The sequence below is a fragment of the Mchenga conophoros genome, linkage group LG4 (genome assembly GCF_057382185.1).
Source record: "Mchenga conophoros isolate Kocher_MC1m ecotype Shallow Benthic linkage group LG4, M_conophoros_male_GT1.1, whole genome shotgun sequence".
In the NCBI taxonomy this organism is placed as follows: Eukaryota; Metazoa; Chordata; class Actinopteri; order Cichliformes; family Cichlidae; genus Mchenga; species Mchenga conophoros.
The window spans coordinates 29031448-29057076 of NC_140529.1; the positions used below are offsets into that span (position 1 = coordinate 29031448).

Below are 25629 nucleotides of genomic sequence, written 5' to 3' on the forward strand. Positions count from 1 at the left end.
GATGTGTACCTCTTGGTGTGATATGAACATTGATTGTCTTAGTTATGTTTCCCAGATAATTGGTAGCTGTGCAGGTGCAGGTTTTGTTGCGATCGACTCGAGTAATATTGAGACTGTTTGTGTTCTCCAACATATTCTCCCCATCACAAGTCCAGTTATACACAGGAGGAGGGTTTCCAACAGCTTCACAGCTCAATGTGATGTTAGTGCCCTCAAGTGGTGAGATGTCAACAGTACAACTTGTGTTGATCTCAGGAGCATCTGAAGAGACAGTTTTTCTTATCATTTTCACATTTACATAATAGAAAGCTGTAATGAATAGAACTTTTGTTTAATCTAGCCTAAAAAATACAATTAAATAATCTTCTGTTTGTGTGTTAACCTCAACATTTTTACTCACAGTGGGCTGAAACTCTGTGTGTTTGAGAAATGGCAGGAAGTTTTAGTCCATGTGGTCCAAAGTCCAGCTCAGCTTCACATCTGAACTCAGTGGCTTTTTCTTCTCTGCTGATGTCGATTCTCAGAATCGAGGACTCATTTACCAGTGTTTTAGTTGTTGTGTCATTGAAAGACTCTGTCTGGATGGTTTTATTATTTTTGTACCATCTCACAGTCAGATGTTGAACAGGAGCAACATTTATGATGTCACACCGTAACCAATATTGTGTTCTTGTTTCTTTATTGTAAGGCACTATGTGTACTTGTTCCTCCATCATTTGACTTTGATTCAGTGGATATATTGACACAATGTTTGGTGTTTCTGTGAACAGAGCAAAGAAAAATCAATTTTAAAAATCCATTCATCCATCCATCCATTTTCTTCTCCTTTTCAATTGAGAGTCTTCTATGGGGATAAACCAAGGGCAGCTGTCATTAGGGAAGCGCTAGAGTCCACACTGGGCTGGTCACCAATATGTCACATAGAAAGAGATAATCTTTCACTCCTATGGACAACTTAGAATCACTTCCATGCAGCCTCCACCATCATATCTGAGCATTTACAGTGGCACTTTCAGGAAGAGAAATCATTGCTTTATTATATAAAAACTGTCAGTTCATGCTGTTTATAATACACTAACAAAGTTGTACACATGTACTTACTGTAAACAGTGATGACTGGACTCACAGCACACTGTGATCCATCAACCAGAGTAGCATAGCAGGAAGGACTTGGAGTCCACTCTTCTAGTTTTTCAACCCTCCAAGTGACAACAGGAGGACGCTCAAATCCTGTACCTCCAAATGGAGCCTCCCAGCCCATTCCTTCAACATATCTGGCAGATGTGCTGCAGTTGATTGCAACTGGATCTCCAAATTTCACAACAGTTTCAGAAGGTGTCAGTGTTAGTGAGCAACCTGCCATTCACAAGCAAATATATTCAGAGTTAGAGATGATTTGGTGTAAAATAAGACATAAGTCAGCAGTTTCATCTAAATCATCCACAATTTTAGATGTGAAGTAAGAATATATACCTCTTGGTTCAACATGAAGATGGATTGTCTTGGTTATGTTTCCCAGATAATTGGTAGCTGTGCATGCGCAGGTTTTATTGCCATGTACTCGAGGTAAACTGAGACTGGTTGTGTTCTCCAACATGTTTTTCCCATCACAAATCCAGTTATACACAAGAAGAGGGTTTCCAACAGCTTCACAGCTCAATGTGATGTTAGTGCCCTCAAGTGCATAAGTGTCATCAGCACTATTTTGTGTCTTTAGCTCCGGAGCGTCTGAAACGATAAACAGTTTTTTATCAGTTCTCACATTTACACAATTGAAAGCTGAACAGAAGGGAACTTGTGTTTAATCTTTAAAAAAAATAAAAATAAACTTCTGTTCATGTGTAAACAGCAGGATATTTACTCACAGTGGGCTGAAACTCTGTGTGTTTGAGAAATGGCAGGAAGTTTTGGTCTGTGTGGTCCAAAGTCCAGCTGAGCTTCACATCTGAACTCCACTACATTTTCTTCTCTGCTGATGTTGACTCTCAGAATAGAGGACTCATTTACTGGAGTTTTGGTTGTTGTGTCATTGAAAGATTCTGTCTGGATTTTTTCACTGTTTTTGTACCAGCTAACAGTGACATACTGAACAGGAGCAACATTGATGACGTCACATTTCAGATCATACTCTCTGCCCTCCACCATTGAACCATGACCCAGGTCAGACACTGACACAGAATCTGGAGTTTCTGTAAATAAATAAGCAAAATCATTGCTATATCATATTACAAATTTCAATTCATATAGTTTATAACACAATAAAGCATTGTGGACATTGTGGTCTCATGTACTTACTGTAAACAGTGATGACTGGACTCACAGTACACTGTGATCCATCAACCAGAGTAGCATAGCAGGAAGGACTTGGAGTCCACTCTTCTAGTTTTTCAACCCTCCAAGTGACAACAGGAGGACGCTCAAATCCTGTACCTCCAAATGGAGCCTCCCAGCCCATTCCTTCAACATATCTGGCTGATGTGCTGCAGTTGATTGAAACTGGATCTCCAAATTTCACAACAGTTTCAGAAGGTGTCAGTGTTGGTGGGCAACCTGCCATTCACAAGCAAATATATTCAGAGTTAGAGATGATTTGGTGTAAAATAAGACATAAGTCAGCAGTTTCATCTAAATCATCCACAATTTTAGATGTGAAGTAAGAATATATACCTCTTGGTTCAACATGAAGATGGATTGTCTTAGTTATGTTTCCCAGATAATTGGTAGCTGTGCATGCGCAGGTTTTATTGCCATGTACTCGAGGTAAACTGAGACTGGTTGTGTTCTCCAACATGTTTTTCCCATCACAAATCCAGTTATACACAGGAAGAGGGTTTCCAACAGCTTCACAGCTCAAGATGATATTAGTGCCCTCAAGTGCATAAGTGTCATCAGCACTATTTTGTGTCTTTAGCTCTGGAGCGTCTGAAATGATAAACAGTTTTTTATCAGTTCTCACATTTACACAATTGAAAGCTGAACAGAAGGGAACTTGTGTTTAATCTTTAAAAAAAATAAAAATAAACTTCTGTTCATGTGTAAACAGCAGGATATTTACTCACAGTGGGCTGAAACTCTGTGTGTTTTAGAAATGGCAGGAAGTTTTGGTCTGTGTGGTCCAAAGTCCAGCTGAGCTTCACATCTGAACTCCACTACATTTTCTTCTCTGCTGATGTTGACTCTCAGAATAGAGGACTCATTTACTGGAGTTTTGGTTGTTGTGTCATTGAAAGATTCTGTCTGGATTTTTTCACTGTTTTTGTACCAGCTAACAGTGACATACTGAACAGGAGCAACATTGATTATATCGCACTGCAGTCTGTACTGTGTTTCTTCTCCTATCACATTCACAAGCTGTACAGAATGAAAAACTTCTGGATTATCTGGCAAACAAAATTAAGCAAAGTTAGTTAATGTCAACATTTATTTATTTTCTTAGCATTGTACTGTATTCAATTCAAATTAAACTTACTGAATAAAATAACTTTGAGTTCCTTGCTGCATTCATAAGACTCATTAAACTTCATTTTGCACTCGGCCGTCACATTCCAGTCTGACACTGGCACTAAGTGGGAGATAAACATTTCTTCATCTTCAGTGTCAGAGCTTTCATTCCCGACTCTCCAGTATAGTCCGTAATGATCGCCCAGTCTGGTGGTACAGTTTACAATTACAGGAATTCCTCCATATTCTGCAATAATCTCAGGTGGATCTGTCTTCAACTCTGTTGTGCATATGCTGTCAGCATCTATGAATAGACAAGAATAATGTTTTTATTGGACTTTTATTAGCTCTATAGCCCTATAGACTGTATACCCCCTTGAACTGAAGCTGAAAGTCTGCATTTTTGTCATATCTTGACTGTTCAGAGGCAAAACTATGTCTTTGTTCAACAAATTATGGGCCCAACTGCACATTCAAGAAAAAGACACACCCAAAAAGAGAGCAACATGGGGACCCAAATGAGCCTACCAGTTGCTGTGTAGTTGTTATTAAGGCAGAACAGGTGCTAACTGATTAAAGCTGCTAAAAAGCTGATTTGTCTTTATTTATAAATGTATTCAAATGCTGTCTGTTATTTAAAAACAGTTATTCTAATAAACTCAAACATTATAAATAAATGCAATCCTGTGAAAATGAAAATTCCCACAGGATTCTGCGCATTAATGTTGAAAAACAAAGTGCATCCTCACTGCTCCTATAGGGTTTCAGAGGGTATGTAGCAGCCAGGCTGTACTAATGAAATGCACTATTAATTGATCATCCTTTCAGGCGTGGACGTCCACGCATGACTCTGGATTTTCTACTTAAACATTTTAGTTTAACATTTAGTTTTGTTTATTATATTATTACCATATATTTTCTGATTAGTTTGGTCTCTATTCTTCTCATTTAGATTATTCTATTCTAGTTTTAGTTCATTTGCAGTGGTTATTTCCCTACATTCCTTTGTTCTCTTTGTCAAGTCAGCTTTTCTGTTCCCACGATGTTCCCGTATTTGCTTACTTCCTGTTTTATTTTGTTAGTCCCTCATCTGGCATTCACTGTGTTTTGTTTTACTTCCCTTGTCTTGTCTCCTGTGATTAGCTAGCTTGTCTTTCCCTAGTGTTTCCCATTGTTCCAATGACCTTATATGTATTTATAGCCTTTGTCTCCCCTCAGTTATTCATCCTGTTCTACTGTTTATCCGCCTGTGTGGTTTGTTGGAGTCTGTTTTCTGTCAGTCTTGTGAATTTACTGCCTCGGGTCGAAATAAAAGTTAGTTTTCAGTTTGTTTAAACCTTCTCAAAATCTGCACCTGGGTCCAAATTCTATGTAAATCCTGACCGTCAGACCGTACAATGGTCGAAACAACACACAACAAAACGATAGTTTAAAATAATTACTACAAGTCACTACTGCTAAGGTTTGTTTTGAAAGCTACTGAACCATGTAACCAAAAAGAAATATGTTTTTCACAAGTCCACATAGAGTCATGAAAACTTAAAAGGGGAGTATTTCATGAAACATGATCTTATTATTAGTTTTAGCTTTTGCAGTTACCATCACTAATAACATTCCAGTATCAAAACTGATCACACCATCAAGACACTAAAAGTTAAAAACCTAATTTTTATTCCTAACAATTCAATGAAATAGTTTTTCCCATACACACAGAGTTCTTGCAGAGCATCATTATTACTCACTGCACAGTGAAAAGAGGAGGATGAGAATGCTCAGCATCCTGACAGGCAGCATGCTTGGACAGCATGCAGAAGGAATGAGGTGAATGGAGCAGTGTTTCAGGAGCATCCAGAGACTATCCAGCTTCAGGACCTGGGTTAAATGAACGTCAGCTCGATGCAGATTCTACTTATGATGACCGACTAAAAGTTTCACAGGCAGAAAAAAAAAACTAGAGAGGAAATTTAACGCCCTTGTGTACAGGAAACTCTGTGAAGCCCAAAATACAAAACCACATCTGCAGCCAGCCCTTTGTGGAGTAACGGTTGCTTATAGGTTGTCCTCCTCCCATATTTTATGTAATTTTTTAATGTAGTCTTTCACAAAGTGTTTTTTGTTTCTCTCCCCTGTTTTTTTGTCCAAATGGGAGTGAAAAATTATGCAATTTAAAAAAAAAAAATGTTGAGGAATACAAATTCTTTTAGGAAGTTGCACGACCGACAGCAGATTTCTCAAGTTAGTCAATATTAGTCATCATCCGGTTATTCATTTCATGCACATGTCACAGACTAGGTTAATTTTAAAATATCCTTTTTATTAAACGTAGAGTTACAAATAGAGTTTGTTTTATTCTTTCTGCACATATGTGAAGATCATCCACATCATGTCTTTCCTTTGCACATGTCCATAAGATAACCTTGTTATTTGGGTTTGATCATCATGCAAACCCGTTTAAGGGAGTACGATCCTCCATGGAACTCTGCCCAGTAAACGCCATCCTGGTACCGGCTTCGATAGTGTCCACCACGATACCACACACCATTCAGATTGGAGTGGGCACACATGTGATACCACCAGCCTCCCTTCTGATAATGAGCACAGTTACCTGATGACACAACAGAAGAAAATGAAGATGTTAAAAGGGAAATGTCACTATACAGCAGATAGCAATCAGGTAGGACCAGGGGAAGAGCAGACCGCCATAGCTGTCTTTGTCTCGATCCAAAGTGGTAAAGGCCTTGTTGCTGTGCCAGGAGAGGGAGTCCCCTGCATTGCCGTGATACAGTCCCAACCGCAGTCGATACCAGTCGCTCTCTGGTTCCACATAGAAGCTGTCATACTCAGCAAACACCTGCCGGCCACGCCAGTCTTCCAGGGCCACCCGCAACTTATACTGAGCCTGTTTGGTCAACCAGTACAGGTTTTCCAGACCAAGCCAGTACTCTCCATCTAGGTTCCCAAAGCCTTGCTGTAAAACATGATTAACCAGGTTTAATCACTCTAAGTTGCACAAATTCATCATGGCAACACTTAGACAGCAGATCTCCAGAGTAAGCGATGTCTAGTAGATTTATTAGCTCTTAAGAGCATACGTGCACACCTCCAGGATCTGTTTTAATCAAGTTTGTGGTATGTTTTCACTTATTACTTTTTATCTATTGATAATATCAAGCCCTTTCTCCTTATTAATACTAATTAGCGTTGCACTGTTGCCTCATGATCAAGACGGGCCTGGGTTCAATCTGGGGCCTTTCTATGTGGAGTTTGCATGTTCTCTGGGAACTCCAGCTTCCACCCAGAGTCCAAAGACATGCAGTCAGTGAGGTTAGGTTAACTGATTTAAAATTGCCCATAGATGTGAATGTGTGTGAATGGTTGTATGTCTCTCATCCTATGACATCTGAGATAGGCTCCAGCTCCCCCGCAACCCTGAATTGGATAAGTGCAAGAAGATGGATGGATAAGTAAAATGAGTGTAGCCTTTGTCATGTTTCATTTCTGTTGCATCCAGTTCGGAAGAGTTTGAGTTTCATTTGTTTAGTTAAGATCACTGCTCACTCACTTATTATAAAGCTGGTATTTACTCACTAATTTTATTAGACGAATGTAAAGATGCAAAGTTCTTCTCTTTTAAGCCTGAGAGACAGTGAGACTTCATTTATTTCAAAATGATCCCAGACATTTTATCTAGAGTTTTTCATTTTGGCTTTAAAGTTTTGCAGCTGTTACTGATTTTAATTTGATGATATTCTTTATGTGCATTTTTTTTTAAAACAACATAGGTTTTAAGTGATTTTTAAGTGGAAGTAAATTTGTATTTGTAACACTCTTAGGTTCACAATGAAATACTTGATTGTGTTTAATTAAATTGCTAGTTTCAGACTTATACCTTATACTGTTCCCAGTCTCTAAAGAAGTTGATTGACCCATCTTGTCTCCTCTGGATGACCGTCCACCCTCCCTGAGCTTGACTCTGTTCACACCAGGCCTGCAGGAGTCGGTTGGAACTCTGCGGCCGGAGCAAATAGATCCCACTGGTAGTTTCACCTGATTCCAACACATGCTGACAGTCCCGCCATGGCCCTGAGTGAAGGGAAAATACAAGCAAGGTGACTAATAAAAGCAACATGCAATTATAGTGATGTAATATTACAACATATAACATTTTTTAGTATTAAGTACGAACATGGAAGATATCTTTAGAGGTCTTTTATGGCTTTAAAAAAAATATAGGACACTGGAAAACCCAACAGGAAGCTTCTAACAGAGGGTTTTGAAATTCAGTTTGGACATCAGGAAAATCACAGATCTTATTATTTCTCTTCCAGCACATATTCAGTGTCTCATACCACACTGGTAAGATAGACACAGGAATGTGCACAAACAACAATGTATACAAAGAAGAGAGACTCCCACACCAAGTGATAAGCCCTAATGGTCTGTCATGACTTGAACTCTCTCTCTCTTTCTCATTACACACTGGAGGAAGTGTTGAGTTACACAGATGTTTCATCCTTTTGGGTTCTGCAGCTCATATTCTCTGGTTTGTAATTGCAAGTTCAAAAGGGAAGTGTTATAAAAAGTTCAAAAACTGTTCTGTGCATGTCTTCATTAGAAAGTGTTTTGTGCTGTGACAAGAGCTGCTGTTTTCAGAAGCTGAGGTTCCCAGGGTGGACAGATAATAGCAGGTCACTGACTCCAACAGCCACTAGTGCTTATCTAAGCAGTTAAATAAATCTGACAGGACATAGACATATATATAAACACCAAATAACTCTAATCAGGTGCTACTATAAACCATGTTTTCAACTCCATCTTTGAAGAAGCCGAGATGTTGTTCAAAATGTAAATAAAACGATAGAAAGATTTGTCAAGATGCATAAAGTAAGTGCTTTCTATGATGACAGAGCGCTCAACCATCAAGCTTCATTGATACAGTCACACACACACACATTCACTACTACATTACACGCAGGAAGGTTCACTTCCTTTCTGGGCCAAGATTATTTCAGTGAAAACAGAAATTGTGTTTGATATGGGTGTTGTACCCTCGACACAGAAGAAGAGAGGAACCATCTGGTTTGTTATCAGTGCATGGTTAAAAGACCACTATCTGTCATAGCATGGGTGACTTGCATATCTGTGGAGGCACAATTAATGCTGGGAAAACCTTTTTTAGACCTACAGCAGTTGGTCTCATCAATTCCCAAATATGGCGTTGTTAACTCAAGGAGAGATGTAATGTGGGGTAAACATGACCCTGTGCCAACATAAACATTTTTCCCACATTTGATGTGTTTTCTTTGAACTATATTCAGTAGAATTCATGTTTAATATTGTGTTGAAGTGAAGAATTACTCCGAGTTTTATTTACATCTAACATAGCATTCAAACTTTTTTGGAAACAAGCTTGCATATTGACCTACCTGGAGTTTTTGTGACAGGAAAGCTAAAGAAGGAAGGGTCTGTAGGACTGCTGGTGGTAGTGGGGGGATGGAAAGGACCTCCCCCTGTTTGAGCTTGCTCTAATGGGAGAGCACTTTGGTCCCGTTGAACATCATTGGTCATTTGGTTGGTTTCAGAACTGTAATTCAGATGCACATTTGACTGGCTTTTGGGTGGTTCAGTAACGACCTGTTCAGACAAAAAAGAAAAAAAAACAATCCAAAAAATATTCTGAGTCCTTTTTTATAAATCTTGTATAAATAGGCAGATGTAAGATTTGTTTTTTTGCCCCTACTTGAGGGGACTGGGCAGAGTCCCTGCACTGGCACTTCTTCTCCAAACGGGCAATAAACTGGTTGTGTGAACTCATCATAGAGGTGAGGGCTCCATATTTCTTCTCCAGCTCCCTGTAATCCCTGGACACCTGCAGTGCCTGAGATGTCCAACCATTCACAGCATAAGGATACATTTGACAATGATGAGTATAACATCTAGTTCCGCTGCTCTAGACTCACCTGTGCTGTCGCATTTAGCAGAAGGTTCTCCACCTTTTGCTGCTCCAAGGCCTGATCTTTCTTGTTTATAACTTCATGTAGCAGCTGAGCATAGAGCTGGCTGATGCGAGAATTCATACTGCTGCTCTCTTTGCGCAAGGCCCTTACTTCAATGGCAAGGGCCCCTTCCTGCTCCAGTTGGCTTCTTAGCTTCTCTAGTAGTTCCTGCTGTCGTTTGAGCTCTGCCCATAAGGCTGACACTTCTGAATGGTTGGTAGGAGCAGGCTGCGTGTTCAGACACAGCGCCCCAGTCAATTTCTGCTGAGGCACTATGAAGGTGTAAGAGCACCGGCCTGTTTTTGTTTCTGAAGAACGTGATGAACCTTTGTTGTCATCCTGGGATCCCTCCTTCTGTCCGCCAACTTCTGGCACGTTCACACAAAGTGTAAGAAAAAGAGGCAGAACTACTGTCAGTGCCTTCTCCATGAATCTGTAACAATCCTGAGGACACACAAAAAGCAATAGTTTCTCATCAGGTAATTAGCACTTTAATACACAGACATACACTTTGCATGTTAGTAAATAAGTATCTGGTGAATCTTGACTTTTCACCAGATGTTTCCTTACAAAGACAGAGTATGCGCATTTTCTTGAGTTTAGCAGGTCAACACAGAAGGGACAAAGGTCAACACAAACCAGTCAGAATCAACACTTCTCCATCTCAGGGTCAACAGTACAGTAAGCTCCACACCCAGATACAACAGCCATGGTCAACACCGTAACCAAGGCAAACAGACCAACACAGATGTACAGCTCTTCCACAAAACAACAACATGAGACCCATCGCATTGTGTTATGTAGCTTTCTCAGTTGCTGTGCGTAAGAATGAGACAATTTCTTCTGTCAGAGATGATAAAAAAAACATGCACCATAATGATTTAACTATGTGAAGATTAATGTAGCTATAAACAGTGCAAGTGTATTCAAGTCTACCTGAAAGTAGATATAATTAAACATTGTGACCATGCATAACTTACTGTGCCAGCTGGTTAGACAGTTTTTGGTGTTTTTGTTGCAGCTCCCAGGACAAAATCGCAGAAAAGTAGACATCAAATGTTAAGACATAAACAGTGATATCAAAAAAAAAATCTTCCTCTAAATCAAAAGCTGTTAATGATCTTAATAAAATGTTGAACTAAAACTGATGGCAGAAAACAAAAAGACTGATAACTACACAACTGCTGCTTTGTCTCTAGAGTTTCTGTCTCAGGCAGACAACTAATTACAAACTCCTGCCTCCCAGAACTGGTTGTTTAGCTGGGTGCAGGAATCTAGGGTGTCTCCTCCCTCTGTCATTAACCCACAACCCTGCTGTCAACTCTATCCTGCTGTAGCACCTTATCAGTGTGGCATGATTATTTTTGAAATACATTGCCTCTTTTTTCTGATGCACATTTGGCTTGTTTTCTGTGGCCTAATTTTATGAAAGCATAAAAAAGACCACTGCAGCATTAGGGCCTTATATTGGGACTCATATTCTCTAGTGTGACTTCAACAAACAGACAGTGCTGGGAATGTAGTGAAGTGATAGTAATGATACCAGTCTAGGAAAAGACTGTTGCCTCTTTATGCCACAAAGACTAGAATAAAGGCTGCACCTGTACTTCAGCCTTCTTTGTGACTGCAGTGGCGCTTCAAAAATGGTTGTATCCTGTATGTAAAGGTTTCGTCCTGTATGTAACCATGCTTATTCAGTGAGTCTGTTTTGTTGCCAAGACGGTGACTCTCAAATTAAAAGTGGATTGGTCTGCTGCTCTAAATGCCATTACAGCTCTTTATACTGCTGCAGGTGCTTGTTCGGGAAATTCTGGGTCCCATCACATTCTGTGAAAAGTAAAGCTTCACACTCATCAGCTTTTTATGATTTTCATAAATTAACCCACTAGACTGAGTGATGCTGGAGGACCAATATATATGTATATATGTATGTATGTATGTATATATATATATATATATATATATATATATATACATACATACATACATACATACATACATACATACATACATACATACATATATATTGGTCCTCCAGCATCACTCAGTCTAGTGGGTTAATTGCAGCAGATTATGCACTTTGTTATAATAATAATAAGTTGTGATGGTCTGAGTTGCCTTTTACATGACAGCAGTGGCTCTGAGATAGTTCTTTGCTACTGCATCATCTTTATGGGAAAATCAGCAATACTGAAAAACAGTAAAGATAGTCTCAGTCACACAGTGCTGAGGTCAAAGTGTGAACAGAAACCACACCTAAAACGCTGTCTCTATTTCTACTTTCAGATCAGCTTACAGTATTGCACTGGGTCACACCCAAGCTCTGATCACACATTTTTTTTCATTATGGTTTTCTCTATACTGCCAAAACAAATAAACACTTTTTTTCTTATGTCAGAGAGACAAAGACTTTACGCTCTCATTAACGTCATGATGCTACATTTAGAGTATTGGTTTTCTATCAAAAATTGTATAATTAAACTGTTGAACTTCAAATAAGCCAATGTTTGCCCATAGAATGAATATAATGAATATAGCCGTTTTCTTTGTGTGTGTGTGTGTGTGTGTGTGTGTGTGTGTGTGTGTGTGTGTGTGTGTGTGTGTGTGTGTGTGTGTGTGTGTGTGTGTGTGTGTGTGTGTGTGAGTTTGAGGCCTTGCAAATTGCAGAAAGAAATGAGGAGTGGCTCAAGACTTTTCCATAATACTGTGTTCTTGTTTATTGAGTGTATATTGAATTTCGTCTTGATGCATTCTCAATCATCCAGGAAAGTAAATCTCCAAAAGTTGATTCTGTTCATCTGGACGTAGCGTTTTGTGTTTCATCACTCATCCAAATTCAAATTCAAATTCAAATTTTATTTGTCACGTACACAGTCATACACAGTACGATATGTAGTGAAATGCTTGGATAACTGCTTGTGACCTAAAGAAAACAAAAAAGGAAAAGGCTATGAATAAGATAGGAAATAAATATGAAAAATTAAAAAGGGTAAATTTAACTAAGAAGGAATAAAATATAAATTAAGGTTAAAAATGAAATAACTGTACAACACAAATTAGAATGAAGAGTAAATTTAACTGGGAAGGAATAAGATAAAATATATAAATTAAAGTGACCAGTGTTGTGCAAAAGTGACCAGTGTTGACCAGTGTTGTGCAAAAAAACAATGTTTTTGCACACATTGTTTTTTTGCACAACACTGGTCACTATAATGTCCAGAAAGTCCAGTGTGTGTGTAAGAACCATATGTGTGGGTCAGTACTGTGTGGTGGTGTGATTGAGAGACCGTATCGCCTGCGGGAAGAAGCTCCTCCTCAGTCTCTCTGTGTTGGTCTTCAGGGAGCGGAATCGCTTTCCTGACCTCAGCAGAGAGAACAGTCTGTTGTTGGGATGGCTGAGGTCCTTCACGATCTTCCTGGCCTTGGTCCGGCACCGCCTGCTGTAGATTGAGTGCAGGTCAGGGAGCTCGGAGCGGATGGTGCGCTCAGCTGACCGCACAACCCTCTGTAGAGCTCGTCTGTCCTGCATGGTGCTGTTCCCGAACCAGGTTAAGATGTTTCCCGCCAGGATGCTCTCTATGGTGCACGAGTAAAAGTTCCTGAGCACCTTGGAGGGCAGTTGGAAGTCTCTCAAGCGTCTGAGGTGGTAGAGACGCTGACGGGCCTTTTTCACCACGGTGTTGATGTGACAGGACCATGACAGGTCCTGCGTGATGTGAACTCCGAGGTATTTGAAGCTGTCCACTCTCTCCACTGGGCACTCGTTGATGACGGGGGTCTGGTAGTTCCTCTCCTGCTTAGTGCTGAAGTCCACTATCAGCTCCTTTGTCTTACTGACGTTTAGAAGGAGGTTGTTCCTCTGGCACCAGTTCTCCGGATTATTAATCTCCTTCAGGTAGGCCGTCTCGTGACATCTTCAGTCTCAGCTGACTGCAGGTTTCCCCAAATCTTATAAACAGTATATTTGCATAATGACTGAAACCAGCCCACTTCAGTGGTTTGGGGAAACCTGCAGTCAGCTGAGACTGAAGATGTCACTTGGATGAGCGATGAAACACAAAACGCTACGTCCAGATGAACAGAATCAACTTTTTGAGATGTATATTGAATTAAATAGATAGAATTAGAATATGTTACTTGTGTTACTTTAATTTTCTTTTATTATTATTCCAAAATTCATAGAAAGGGAGGGGGTCGATTACCATCTTTCAAAGAGATGCAGCCGTCTCAGCTGTCTACGGCCATCCAGCGGTTACTATGATGAACTGCAATTGGAAAAAACAAAGTAGCGTACACCGGCTAGGAACTATCGAAGACACGAGAAATACGGACTTATTAGCCTGTGACACACACTAGAAAAGCAGAGTAGAGCCATGTGGGTGGCGTCACGTTAACTTCAGTTTGGACTAATTGTTGGTTAATATCGTCAAAAAATGAGCTTGATCGTTCTTGGTAGCTTAAGTATAGTATAGCGATAGTTTTTGTGAGTGTGTTTTTGTTCCCATTACACTCTTGCGCTCTGTTTCGAGCTGAATTATGGGGAAATCAAAGGTAAGTACCGGCCTGTGCTAAAAAATTAGCCGATGTGGATTGAAATGCTGCTATTAAAGAGGCTATTTAATCATTGTTAGTTTGCGAAAAACCAAACTGTTACTTTTATTAAATGGAAACCCTGTTGGGTTGTAGTTAGCGATGAGTATGAAAATGTGTGTGGTTTGTAAAGCTAGTTGTGTCGTGAGACCCTTTCACGTTAGCCTTCTTTTCACTAAACTTAAAGCTAAACGTGAGACCAGCAACAGTCAGTAATTGACCCCTTTACTAATATGTGTTTATCGCCCTCAACAGACCCGGAATCAGAAGAAAGACCGATTACAGGCCAACCATGAGGCCGAGGAGACTTACTCGGCTGTGCCCCACACTTTGGTGTTTCACCGGGGCCAGGTTGGAAAAAACGTGGGTCAGCTCATTATCGATATCCGAAAAGTCATGGAGCCCTACACCGCAGTCTCTCTCAAGGTCCCTTCTTTGAGTTCTTTAGGCAACTATTGTATTGATTTATTCATATTTTATTTCTGCAGACTGTGCGTAAAATCGTTTTACTTTTTTACCAAAAAAAAAAAAACAGGTTAGGAAGAAGAATGTGCTCAAAGACTTTGTTGCGATAGCAGGACCACTGGGAGTGACGCACTTCAACATCTTCAGCAAAACGCCCACCAGTATCAACATGGTAAGATGACCTTAGAGTATTGATTGACTGAGGCCTATAATTTGCCTCTAAATGTGCTTGGTGTCAGAGCTAAAGTAGTTAAGTCATTTGAAAATAGCGAAATATTAGACCTTTTTTTAATTTTTACATTTTATATTGTTTAATATTAGCAAGCACCTGGCTTCCTGTCACATCAAGTTGAGAATCCTTATATTAGACTGTAAACAAATGCATTTGCAACTGTATGTCAAATCTGTGGCTCTGTTATAAATCTAATCAAACATTCTTCTTACAGAGAGTTGCTCGTCTTCCCAAAGGTCCCATGCTTCATTTCCAGGTCACCAAGGTAAATAATTTAAACTGTGCATGCAAAATAAAACTAAATCAAATGAGTCATGGGTTCATGACATTTTAAAATGTGATTAATAAATGTTTTTCAAAGTAAACGCACTGATGTGCCCAAACTACCAAAGTTGCGATTTCTTTCTTGATCGTTCTATTCCTTACTTTTACAAAGTTGTTTTTTTGTTTTGTTTTTTTTCCAGTACTGTCTTATCAAAGATGTCGTTTCATCTCTGAAGAAGCACAGGATGCACGAGGAGCAGTTCAAGTATCATCCGCTGCTCATCCTTAATAACTTTGGACAAGATGGCATGCATATCAAACTTATGGCCACCATGTTCCAAAACATGTTTCCTTCCATAAATGTGCACAAGGTGGGTTTTACCACTAAAGCTACTGCAATATTTTTTCCTTGGGTGACTCGAGGTTTAAAACCTCATTGATATGATGAAAGTATAGTCTTCTGAGTTTATGTGAAGATTTATCAAAAGTAAACGCTTTCTGATCTCTCTGTTGATCCATTCAGCTTTGTGATTGCCTAACCCTGACTTCCACTCAAGAGGAATGTTTCGTTCTGTTTCTTATGTTTTAGATAAGCCTCAACACCATCAAGAGGTGTGTCCTGTTAAGCTACAATTCCGAATCAGAGGAAATTGAATTCCGGCATTAGTAAGTAAAAATTGGCTATTCTTTATCATTTTAAGTTGCTTATAAACATCAGGTCACAACGCTTTTGAATCTATACATCTGCGCACACATCACAGATGATGCGCTGTTAAGGAACGTACACGAAACTAGTTCCAGTTACTTAAACCTACATTCAACAACAATCCTGTGAAATTCGGGCTCAGATGATGACAGACCTTGACTTGACTGTTCAGTGATCTATGTCCAAAGTAAACGCACTGATGAGCCCCCACAGGATAAAAACATTTGTTTGTTTGTTTTTACTCTGTTTACTGATTACACATTGAAATTGACCAATATGTTGTTCCCACCCTGCAGCAGCCTCAAGGTTGTCCCTGTGGGAGCGAGCCGTGGAGTCAAGAAGCTGATGCAGGAGAGGGTCCCTGATATGAACAAGTTTGAGGATATCAGTGAGCTGCTGATGAAGTAAGGTTCTTTTTCAGGTACAATTGCTGTAGCCTCGAGGATTAAAAGGGGCTCAGATTTGTAGCCGTTGGTGAGCTGGAGTTTTGTCTAATGAAATGTTCTTTGTAACCATTCTCAGGGGGGCAAACCTCTCAGAAAGTGAAGCTGAGCAAGATGAGGAGCACAACGTTACCGAACTTCCACAGGTCTACTCTGGAAGAGGCAACATGGCGTCCCAGCAGAGTGCCGTCCGCTTGACCGAAGTGCGTACGCGCACAAAGTTGATTTATTTTTTTATTTTTTTTTTCCCTAAATAGTGTTTGAGTGGTGCTGAAAATTTCATTGTGCTGTTCTCAGATTGGTCCTCGCATGACTCTGCGGTTAATGAAGATTCAAGAAGGGATGGGCGAGGGGAACGTCATATATCACTCCATGAGTAAGCGCATCCTTTTCCTAATTTTTTCTTTAGCATACGCAGGGGTGTACATGATGAAAAAAACTGTATGAATTCTATGATTTCTCTCTAAAAAAAAAAAAAAGTAAACGCTTACTGATACACCCTGAACTTGCAGAATTTTATTTATCGTTTGGAAGCTGGCAAAAACTGTTCTTAACCAGGAATTATTTGTACAATCCTTGTAGTCTCCAAGACGGAGGAAGAAATCCAGGAGATCCTGAAGAGGAAGGAGGCAAAGATAAAAGAAAAGGAGGAACGCCGGAAAAAGCAGGAGCAGAACATCGCTCAGAAGACAGAGAAAAAAGAAGAGCACAGGTAATTTGGCTTTCAAATGTTTTGACTTTCCTTTTTTTGTATCCATTTTTTGATGCGGTTTATGACAAACTGTGTCTCCATTTCTTTCTCACAGGAAAAAGAGCCTGGAAGGCATTAAGAAGAAACGTGCCGAAGCTGAAGAGGACAGTGAGGTGGAGGATCCAGGGGCTCAGGACGGTCAGGGAGCTGATGCTGAGTCTGATGACGAGGCAGAGTACTACAGACAGGCCGTAGGAGAGGAGCCAGAAGAAGGTGACTGTAGCTCATTTACTTGACACTTTTAGTTCACTGGGGTCTTTTTAAGTATTAACAGATGTTTTCCATGTAGGCATGTTTCCGAGTGGAAAGAAGAAGAGGAGGAATTCAGAAAAATCTCATGGACCTGCCAAGAAGAGGAAGTTGTCCCCTGGTCAATCTTTAAAAGACAGAGGTTCCAAATCACCAGGAGGACAGCATAGAAACCAAACAGGGAAAAAACAACAGAAAGAAGGATGGAAGAAATCCAGGGATGGGGAAAAATCATTTGGGAAGAAAATGAAGCCTACAGGAAAGGCTTTTGGAGCAAAGAGAGCTGGAGAGCAGGATAGATTTGGTGGGAAAAGGAGAAATGGGGACAGACCATTCAAGTCTAAAAGTCAGAAAGGCAAAATGGGCTCTAATAAGAGTGCAGGAGGAAGAAAGCAAGGCTTCAAACAGAGGAAGGGAAAAGGCTGACCTTCAGTACTTCCTTTTAAACTGGACTTGGAGAAATTTTCTGTTTCCAACAGGAAACGTGGAAAAGTTATTTAACTGGTGAATGCTTTATCTGCAAGTGACGCCTGTGAGAGTTTCCTGTTAGCATTTATATTTGTCACCAGAAAACCGACCTCTTTCTGTTATGCAAAGATCTTTGAATTTCAAACTGTATTTGTTCTGTAAATAAATTGACTCCCAGTTTGTCTCTTTTTAATCGATCTTTTGTTTTACTAAACTTTAAGTAACTGCAAAGAGATACAAAGTTGGAAGAAAGCAGCCAGCAACTATTAGTATCTCTTCCTGAGTTGCTGTCCAAGCATGATGTCATGGAAACACTGTTACAGATGAGGGAAAGCTAAATGAAAAATAACCGCATTACATGAGCACCTTTTGATACCAGTTTAAAATGAAATGAAATATTAAGACTTTTAATGAAAAGTTCATGTCACCTATTGTTTTTGACACATTGAAAGCAAAATATGTTGATCTTTCTGAAAATAAAGTATCTGAGAAAAAGATGTTTAAGTATGATAAATGAAGATTCAAGTGTTTAAGGATCATAAAAATGAACTTGACCTTTAATAGTCCTTTTTACTATATTTAATAACTGCTATGACACATTTTCTAAGCTTTCATGTACAGTTCTGAACATTTGACACCTACAAATATTGATGTGAAATCCAGAGTTGCATTGAGGATAAGAAAAAGGGAAGTAGTATATTGCCAATCATAGCCAAACAAGTAATAATAAGCAAAGCAGCTCCCTCAGTGCATGTTGGCCCAGCACCACAAAAGGACGATGTTGGCTAGTTTTTTAAAATTCCTGGTCAGCAATTGACTTTTTGTTTTTACTCTATGTGATATGGAATAGATTACATTTGTTATAATGTGAATATATATATGTATAAATGATCCTCCCAAATTTAGACTAATGGCAGATGAAGGGAAAGATTAAAAAACAAAACAAATGTGGATGGAAGCTTTGCTACAACATACCTAATCTGTCCTGTGACTATTACAGATGCTTGACGTTGGCGTCGTGCTTTTCCTTCTTCTAGTTGTGAAATAAAGACAAAGGGTATGAGGAAGTTGCTTCTATGCTCATGCGTGCGTTCCGCTTCTCGCTCACTTCTATCACCGACAGAGATAAGAATGGTACTTGAGAAGTGTTTCATATTTTTCCTATCTATCACGCAGGACTTAACTTTCAAGTCATAACGCACTATTCGTCACCCTTTCGGTAAGAGAAAAAAAGAATTCATTACTAAATATAATCTCTGTTTTAGCTGTAACACTTTTAAACTTTTAGATAGTGAAAAGCGGTTTCTATAAATAGCTTCAATAACTTCCTTTTCTACAAAAATATAAATTTGTGCCAGAATAATTGTTGTTTTATTAGATAATGAAATTTAATGCATTAATATACTTTGATTTGCAGGGCTTGGACAGTTCTAACAGTGTACCTAAAAGCAAATTAAAAGCATGCTGTCTAACTTCTCTAAATGTGAGAAGTTTCAAACAGGCGCCCTGCCTGTGGTGTATGGAGTTGAGTTTGTCGTGGCTCTGGCTGGAAATCTGTTCGCCCTGTGGCTGCTGGTCGTCAAAGAGAGAAGAAACTGGCACACCGGTGTTGTTCTGTCATGCAACTTAGCCATCAGCGACCTGCTGTACGTCCTCACCCTGCCGTTGTTAATCGTCTACTACTCAAAGGACAAGCACTGGATGTTCGGCGACGCTGTGTGCAAGCTGGAAAAGTTTCTTTTCACATGCAACTTATATGTGAGCATCTTCTTCATCATGGCGATAAGCGTGAATCGATGCGTGGCCCTCGCTTTTCCATTTTTCACCCGCTCCTATATAACGCCTGGCCACGCCAAGGTCACCAGTATAGTCATATGGGTCATCGTTGGAGTCATTTCCAGTCCGGTGTTGAAATTTGCATCTGTTTGCTCAGATGGGTCTAATAACAAAATTCAGTGCGTGTCCTTCTGCAACAAGACTGAACACCCTCACTATGTTTACAAATTTTTCCTCTCTATGTTTGGGTGTCTGTTTCCCTTCCTGGTTACTTTCACTTCTTACTGTGTGGTGATTTGGGTAGTTTGGAAGAATGTTAACATAACCCCTCTTGAGAAACGCAAAGTCGCCCTGTTAGTCGCATCAGTGCTTGTGCTGTATGCCATTTCTTTCGTGCCTTATCATTTCTTTCAGATTTATCACTTGCATCTAAGATTATTGCATCCGGACAACACTGTCTGTTGGATCTATGATATGTACCAAGTGTCAAAGGGACTGGCAACTGTGAACATGTGTATCCATCCGGTCCTTTACATGGCTGTGTTTGACAGTATGAGAGTAGCATGTTGTGGAAAAAGCTCAGAAGACAACATCGGGGGGTGATGAGCTGTTGCTCTTGTTGTGGTTTTTGTGTACAGTCTAACACATGCAATGCAATGCATATAGCACTTGCTTGACTTTCTTGTAGCTATCTTATTTCAAAGTGTTACTAGTCTCTATTATGACTTTTCTAAAACACTTTCATTGTGTTTCTTTTGGTTAATTTCCTGTTGGCCTAGTTCAGCAATAAAAATTATACTGAATCAGTTATTTCTTTTCATTTTGTTTGCAAGGAGCCAGCCTTTCTTATATTTTTAAGTGCTCCTGAGCAATAGTTCTCTATGGTTTCACAAATTTTCAGTCCAGTCCTTGCATCTGATCACATCACCTGAAAAACGTTTTGTTTTTGTGTTTGTTTGTTTGTTTAACCATTTTATACTGACATATGAATCATTCAAGCATTAACAAAGTCCTCTATGGCAAAGGATGAACCCGAGTTGTGTCTACAAATAACAGACAACATAGCAAAGAACCAATTTTTAAATGTATCTTTTAATTTTTTGTTGCTAGCAGCTTGTCAGAAAAAATATTTTAACTTATTCAAAGTACTTTAGTTGAATCTATGAAAATTCCCAAAGATAAATAAAATATTTTTTGCATCAACAACATGATTCCCAACGGGATATTAGTCAAGTGCAGTGTGTCCTTCAAAAAATCTAAGGAAACTGAACAAGTGCAGAACAAAAGAAGAAGTGATGGGTCTGAAAAAATCAAGCTGTGTATGGCAAATGATCAGTCCTGACACCTCGCCTGAGATATGCATCTGGCCCTTGAGCAGATCTAACATTTCTTTGACCTATGCATCTCAGAATTTTCGGTTGTCTGCAGGAGAGACTGCACCCAATTGGACAAGAAACCAACTTCTTTTAAAATGCTTTACTACAATTGACAACATGTTAAATCAAGTCAACATGCCAGCTTCTAAAGTTGACCGACCATCATCTACAGACATCTACCACTTGAGTGAGACAGGCTGCAGTGGTGCAACCTCTGTCCAAAGGATTTGTAAAGGTGCAATCTCCAGAAATACCTTATGTTCCTTGACTTGAATGCAGACCAACAGTGCTTTGAAGAATACTGCTAGAAATAAAGGTTTTCTAATGCCCCAAAATTTGCTCTTGAATGTGCTTCTTTTCCACTATCAAACATGTGAGGAAGGTTTGAAAGAATCCAGAATATTATTTAATTTTCACTAATCTAGTTTTGTGTAGTAGAAGTCCCTTTAAAAATATAGTTGGTCGAATTGAAAAATAAAAATCGTTGTTATTGTTGCTCTTAAAAAAACTTTTTAAATTAAATTTCATGTTCATGTAAATTGCATGTTCGTGTCTTTGTTTGTTTGTTTTTAAACCCCTAAGATCTCAGATATTGCTTTCTGTTAAAAACTTAATTTTACATTTGCGTAGAATTTTCCAGATTATTATCAACCCCGATGTTTAATTTGGTTTGGTTTTAGACAATGAGTTCTGCGCTCTTATTTTGAAGCAAAAAAAAAGGGATTACACTATACTTTTATTGTGAAGTGGTAGGAAGTGCGTACAGTAGCGACGCCGCTCGACTCATACTGCTCCGGTCCTAAAGTGAAGCTAGCAGTGAGGATGCCGTCGAGTGAATACGACGAGTAAGTTCTGTTTGTTTCATTTCATACTGTGAAGTCTTTATTGAGCTCAAAATAACGTGGCATTTTCGCATCTGTCTTTCAGCTCCAAGCCCAGCTGGGCTGATCAAGTTGAGGAGGAAGGAGATGAAGGTAAAGAGCCTATTATCAGCTTTAGCTAATGCTAACACATCTGCTGTAGTCCAGTGACTCAAGACGGAGGCCGGCTAGGCGGTTTCCACTTCCACGTGGTTGTTAGGCGTAAACGTAGAGCTAAAAATGTGTTTACCTGAGACATTTGGGTTGTCTAATTATGCAAAAGCTGGAGTGATATATTCGTGTGACTGACATGGATGGACGATTTATTGATGAAAAGAGTTACCGATATATGCTGAGGCCTGTAACAGTGACGTAAGCAGGGTCTCTCAGTACTAACATGAGTGCAGCTATCAGCTAGCAGGCTACGCTAGCAACACAGCTGTGTTAGAAGTAGGGTTTCAGCGCCACGGGTAATCAAAAGTCAATAAGTGTCTTATTGCAAATAAGAACACCCGAGTGTGAAATCCAATTCAGAACTGGATATTTGATCAAAAGATGAGCCTTGATGGTGCTTTCATTGAGAGTTTGATTGAATACGTGGGAAGCGAAGCTCTTCAGAAACGGGGCGTGAAAAACAATCGTTTTTCTAGCAGTTTCAAGGACTAAACTGAATGTTTTCTTCACAGGCACACTGCCATCCCCCAAGGAGACCATCAAAGGAAATATTAAAACTGTCACGGAATATAAAATAGATGATGATGGAAAGAAGTACAAGGTAATAAAACGTTTATTATGTCGTTTTTACAAGACTCATTATACAAAGTCTTATCTTCATTATATTTAAATGGTTAAAAATGCATCTATCATTGCATTTGTAGACCAATAGAGTTATAAGAATGGATGCAGTGATTGCATTACTTTTGTTAAGGAGATATAGATACTGTCTGTAGTGCTGTAGGACAAGTAGTTTTTTCTCCCACTCATTGATCCTTTGCTAAGCATGGGTGTCGCCCATGTAGTAATTGCAGTCTAAAACAGGGCTCTGGAGGAGCATGAAAAAAATGGCTGCACAAAAAAGTGCAGGAAAAACGGTTGTTACTGATATAACTGCAGTTCTGTAACGGAGTGTGATAAGGTTTATCATCGATTGTGTAAGGTTATCAGGCTTTAGTCTGTGGTGTCCATGGTCAACCCTGGGCTGCACCTCTGAAACCCTGTGGCACATGATGGGTTGTACAATTTATTTTGAGCATTAGAACTTCATAAGCTATGAGTAATATATGTTAAAAAGCAATTACAGGCACATTTAAAACATAGATACAGAGTAAAACCCATTCTTGTTTTCCATCTACTAGATTCTAAATTTACAAACTTCTCAATTGACATGTTATACAGCAAAGTTACAGATGTAGTCATTAAATGGTTTTTAATATTTCTTTTATTGATACCAGATGCCCTCTAGAGGTCATAGTTTCATCTGAAAGCTTCGAGTAAGACTGCATTTTTCAAGATTTGTATAGATTTTATTAGAGGCGCATTAGTTCAGGGTGGCTGCGGTAAAGCAGGTCATCTACTAACTGGAAGGTTGGTTGTTCGGTTCCTTGCTGCTCCAGTCTGCATGCCAAACTATACTTGGGCGAGACACTGAACCTGATGCTTTCATTGAAGTGTTAATGTTAGATAGAAAGCAAGGTAGAAAAAATGCTTTTGTTAATTGGTGAATGAGACATGTTGCATAAAGCCTGAATAGAGTAGATGACTGCTAAATGAGAACCAGTCCTTTTAACATAACCTTCTTAAATATTTGCACTTGCTGTATACAAAGAAACTTGTTTGTAATATTATTAATTAATATTAATATTGATTTATATGTTGTTGATTTTGTTTCTTTGTCCTCTAGATTGTGCGAACCTTTAAGATTGAGACAAGGAAAGCCTCAAAAGCTGTTGCCAGAAGAAAGGTCTGTCTTTAAATTAAATAAAAGTAAACCTTTTTCCACTTTATCCATGAGCAAAATAGTAAACTCTGTGTCAAACATTATCCCGCACTCATTTCAGAACTGGAAGAAATTTGGTAACTCTGAGTATGATGCACCAGGTCCTAATGTTGCCACCACTACCGTCAGTGATGATGTCTTCATGACTTTCATCTCCAGCAAAGAGGTGAGAGTCTTGCTTTTTTGTGTTGCTGCTTTTGTTTACTGTTCTAATAAAAAAAAAAAAGTTAACTATGGTGTAGCTTTGCCTTTTTACTTGATGTATCTTTTTCATTTTGTAGGACTTAAATGCCCAAGACCAGGATGAAGATCCGATGAACAAACTGAAAGGACAGAAGATCGTGTCTTGTCGTATTTGCAAAGGTGATCACTGGACTACACGCTGTCCGTACAAGGACACCCTGGGCCCAATGCAGAAGGAGCTGGCTGAACAGCTCGGGCTTTCTACTGGAGACAAGGATAAGCCTGCTGGTTCAGGTATCATGAACATACCATTCATATAGTCAAATTTTTGCTGTCAGATGTTCTGTTGCGGTTTGGTGTTCCTAAAGTTATCATGACTAATGTTGCATGCTTTTCCTTTCACCAGCGGAGCCAGAGCCTGCACAGCCTGCACAGAGCAAGACCGGGAAGTATGTTCCTCCGAGCCTGAGGGATGGAGGCACCAGAAGAGGGGAGTCCATGCAGCCTAACCGCAGAGGTGGGTGCACATTGTCTGCTTATACTATTCACACCCGTTATTCTTTGAGAAATTGCCATAGGCATTATAAAACATGGATGTAACTTCCAGGTCAGAAAAATGAAGCCAGTGCAGCAATGCAGCCATCTGGTGGCTTTCTATTGTGTTGCCACCAGATGGCGATAGAAATGCAGGGTTTCAAAAAGACTTCCAGTCCTATAGAAGTTTAGAGGGAAAGGCTTTCTTAGTTTATGGGCTCTCACTTATTTTTTTTCACTTTTTTGGAAGTCTTAGTAATGCTATGTTTCAAAAGGGAAGATGAAATTGCATGCTCAATGGCTAATGAGTTGTCAGTCAAAAGACATTACACTGAGCTTGCAGTGTTACAGTCACACCCAGCCTCCCAAATTGCGTCCAGTTTTTGCAACCGAGATGGCAACAGTGGAAATGCTAAACTTCAGGGCTTCAAAACAGATCTTTAGAAACTAGTGGATGGTGTAATGGTAGTGGTATTATGGTTGATAATGCCTGCACAGCCTCAAGTATTGTTCAATAGAAACACTGTTTGTTTTTGACAGCTGATGACAATGCTACCATTCGTGTCACCAACCTGTCTGAGGACACCCGTGAGACAGACTTGCAGGAGCTCTTCAGACCATTTGGCTCAATCTCAAGGATCTATTTGGCCAAGGACAAGAACACGGGACAGTCGAAGGTCAGTTATAAAGCGAACATTTGATTTAATAAAGTGTCAGCAACAATTTCTTAACAAACCTCTTTCCAAGACGGTGTAGCTGATAAATTGACTACAGTGTTTAGTTTTCTGTTCGTAAGAAAATACACAAACATGTTGTCCGTCAAGTGTTCCAGTGAAAGTGAAAATTGAGTGCTTGACTTTATTATTGTCGTTTTTGTATATATTTTTTTAAGTATCAGCTGCTGAGTGTGGGTGTGTTTTCTTTTCCTTTTTTTAAAAACTGTTGACATTGAACTGAAACTGAGCATGGTTCAGTAATCTCATCCTGTTTCCAACAGGGATTTGCCTTTATCAGTTTCCACCGTCGGGAGGATGCAGCAAGAGCCATCGCAGGAGTGTCAGGATTTGGATATGATCATCTTATTCTCAATGTTGAATGGGCCAAGTAAGTTCAGTCTGTCAGTTTTGTCAATGTACTTGTCATAATGTTGTATAATCTTGTCGCTGACTAAATTTCACTCTCTTTGCAGACCGTCAAACAACTGAGGAATTCAGTGTAAATCCCAGGAAGATTCCATATTTTATTGTCATGGTAAAATATGGCTGTTACCGTAATAAAGAGAGTAGTTGTAAATGTCTT

General features: G+C 39.4%; 5 protein-coding genes across 5 annotated transcripts in view; 3 read left to right on the forward strand and 2 right to left on the reverse strand.

The window, feature by feature from the left end:
* LOC146576361 (hemicentin-1) overlaps positions 1-5442 on the reverse strand; it is a 52426-nt gene extending 46984 nt beyond the window's left edge. Inside the window, exons 1-10 of the mRNA XM_085272520.1 lie at positions 5184-5442; positions 3470-3745; positions 3060-3380; positions 2668-2922; positions 2296-2550; positions 1866-2189; positions 1474-1728; positions 1102-1356; positions 401-760; positions 10-261 (exon numbers count right to left, since the gene is read on the reverse strand). Coding sequence (XP_085128646.1) covers positions 10-261; positions 401-760; positions 1102-1356; positions 1474-1728; positions 1866-2189; positions 2296-2550; positions 2668-2922; positions 3060-3380; positions 3470-3745; positions 5184-5289 — 2659 coding nt within the window. The 5' untranslated portion in view covers positions 5290-5442. The remainder of the gene's footprint in view (positions 1-9; positions 262-400; positions 761-1101; positions 1357-1473; positions 1729-1865; positions 2190-2295; positions 2551-2667; positions 2923-3059; positions 3381-3469; positions 3746-5183) is intronic.
* Positions 5443-5720: 278 nt separating this feature from the next.
* angptl6 (angiopoietin-like 6) lies at positions 5721-10733 on the reverse strand. The gene is made up of 7 exons (XM_085271573.1): positions 10418-10733; positions 9402-9881; positions 9182-9319; positions 8868-9075; positions 7331-7524; positions 6139-6409; positions 5721-6046 (listed from the first exon to the last, which is right to left on the reverse strand). Exons 2-7 carry the CDS (start codon positions 9864-9866, stop codon positions 5862-5864), a joined length of 1461 nt encoding a protein of 486 aa, XP_085127699.1. The 5' UTR covers positions 9867-9881; positions 10418-10733; the 3' UTR covers positions 5721-5861.
* Positions 10734-13769: 3036 nt separating this feature from the next.
* On the forward strand, positions 13770-17798 carry ppan (peter pan homolog). Its single transcript, XM_085271574.1, has 12 exons — positions 13770-13988; positions 14283-14453; positions 14563-14664; positions 14939-14989; positions 15189-15359; positions 15578-15654; positions 15991-16098; positions 16217-16340; positions 16435-16513; positions 16720-16849; positions 16944-17101; positions 17178-17798. Exons 1-12 carry the CDS (start codon positions 13974-13976, stop codon positions 17561-17563), a joined length of 1572 nt encoding a protein of 523 aa, XP_085127700.1. The 5' UTR covers positions 13770-13973; the 3' UTR covers positions 17564-17798.
* An 899-nt stretch (positions 17799-18697) lies between these two features.
* On the forward strand, positions 18698-21248 carry p2ry11 (purinergic receptor P2Y11). Its single transcript, XM_085272665.1, has 2 exons — positions 18698-18824; positions 19023-21248. The coding sequence occupies exon 2, from the start codon at positions 19067-19069 to the stop codon at positions 19982-19984; it is 918 nt and encodes a 305-aa protein (XP_085128791.1). The 5' UTR covers positions 18698-18824; positions 19023-19066; the 3' UTR covers positions 19985-21248.
* Positions 21249-21488: 240 nt separating this feature from the next.
* On the forward strand, positions 21489-25623 carry eif3g (eukaryotic translation initiation factor 3, subunit G). The gene is made up of 10 exons (XM_085271579.1): positions 21489-21602; positions 21685-21731; positions 22304-22392; positions 23518-23577; positions 23675-23779; positions 23895-24090; positions 24203-24313; positions 24871-25007; positions 25328-25434; positions 25520-25623. Exons 1-10 carry the CDS (start codon positions 21580-21582, stop codon positions 25533-25535), a joined length of 891 nt encoding a protein of 296 aa, XP_085127705.1. The 5' UTR covers positions 21489-21579; the 3' UTR covers positions 25536-25623.
* The last annotated feature ends 6 nt before the right edge of the window (positions 25624-25629 follow it).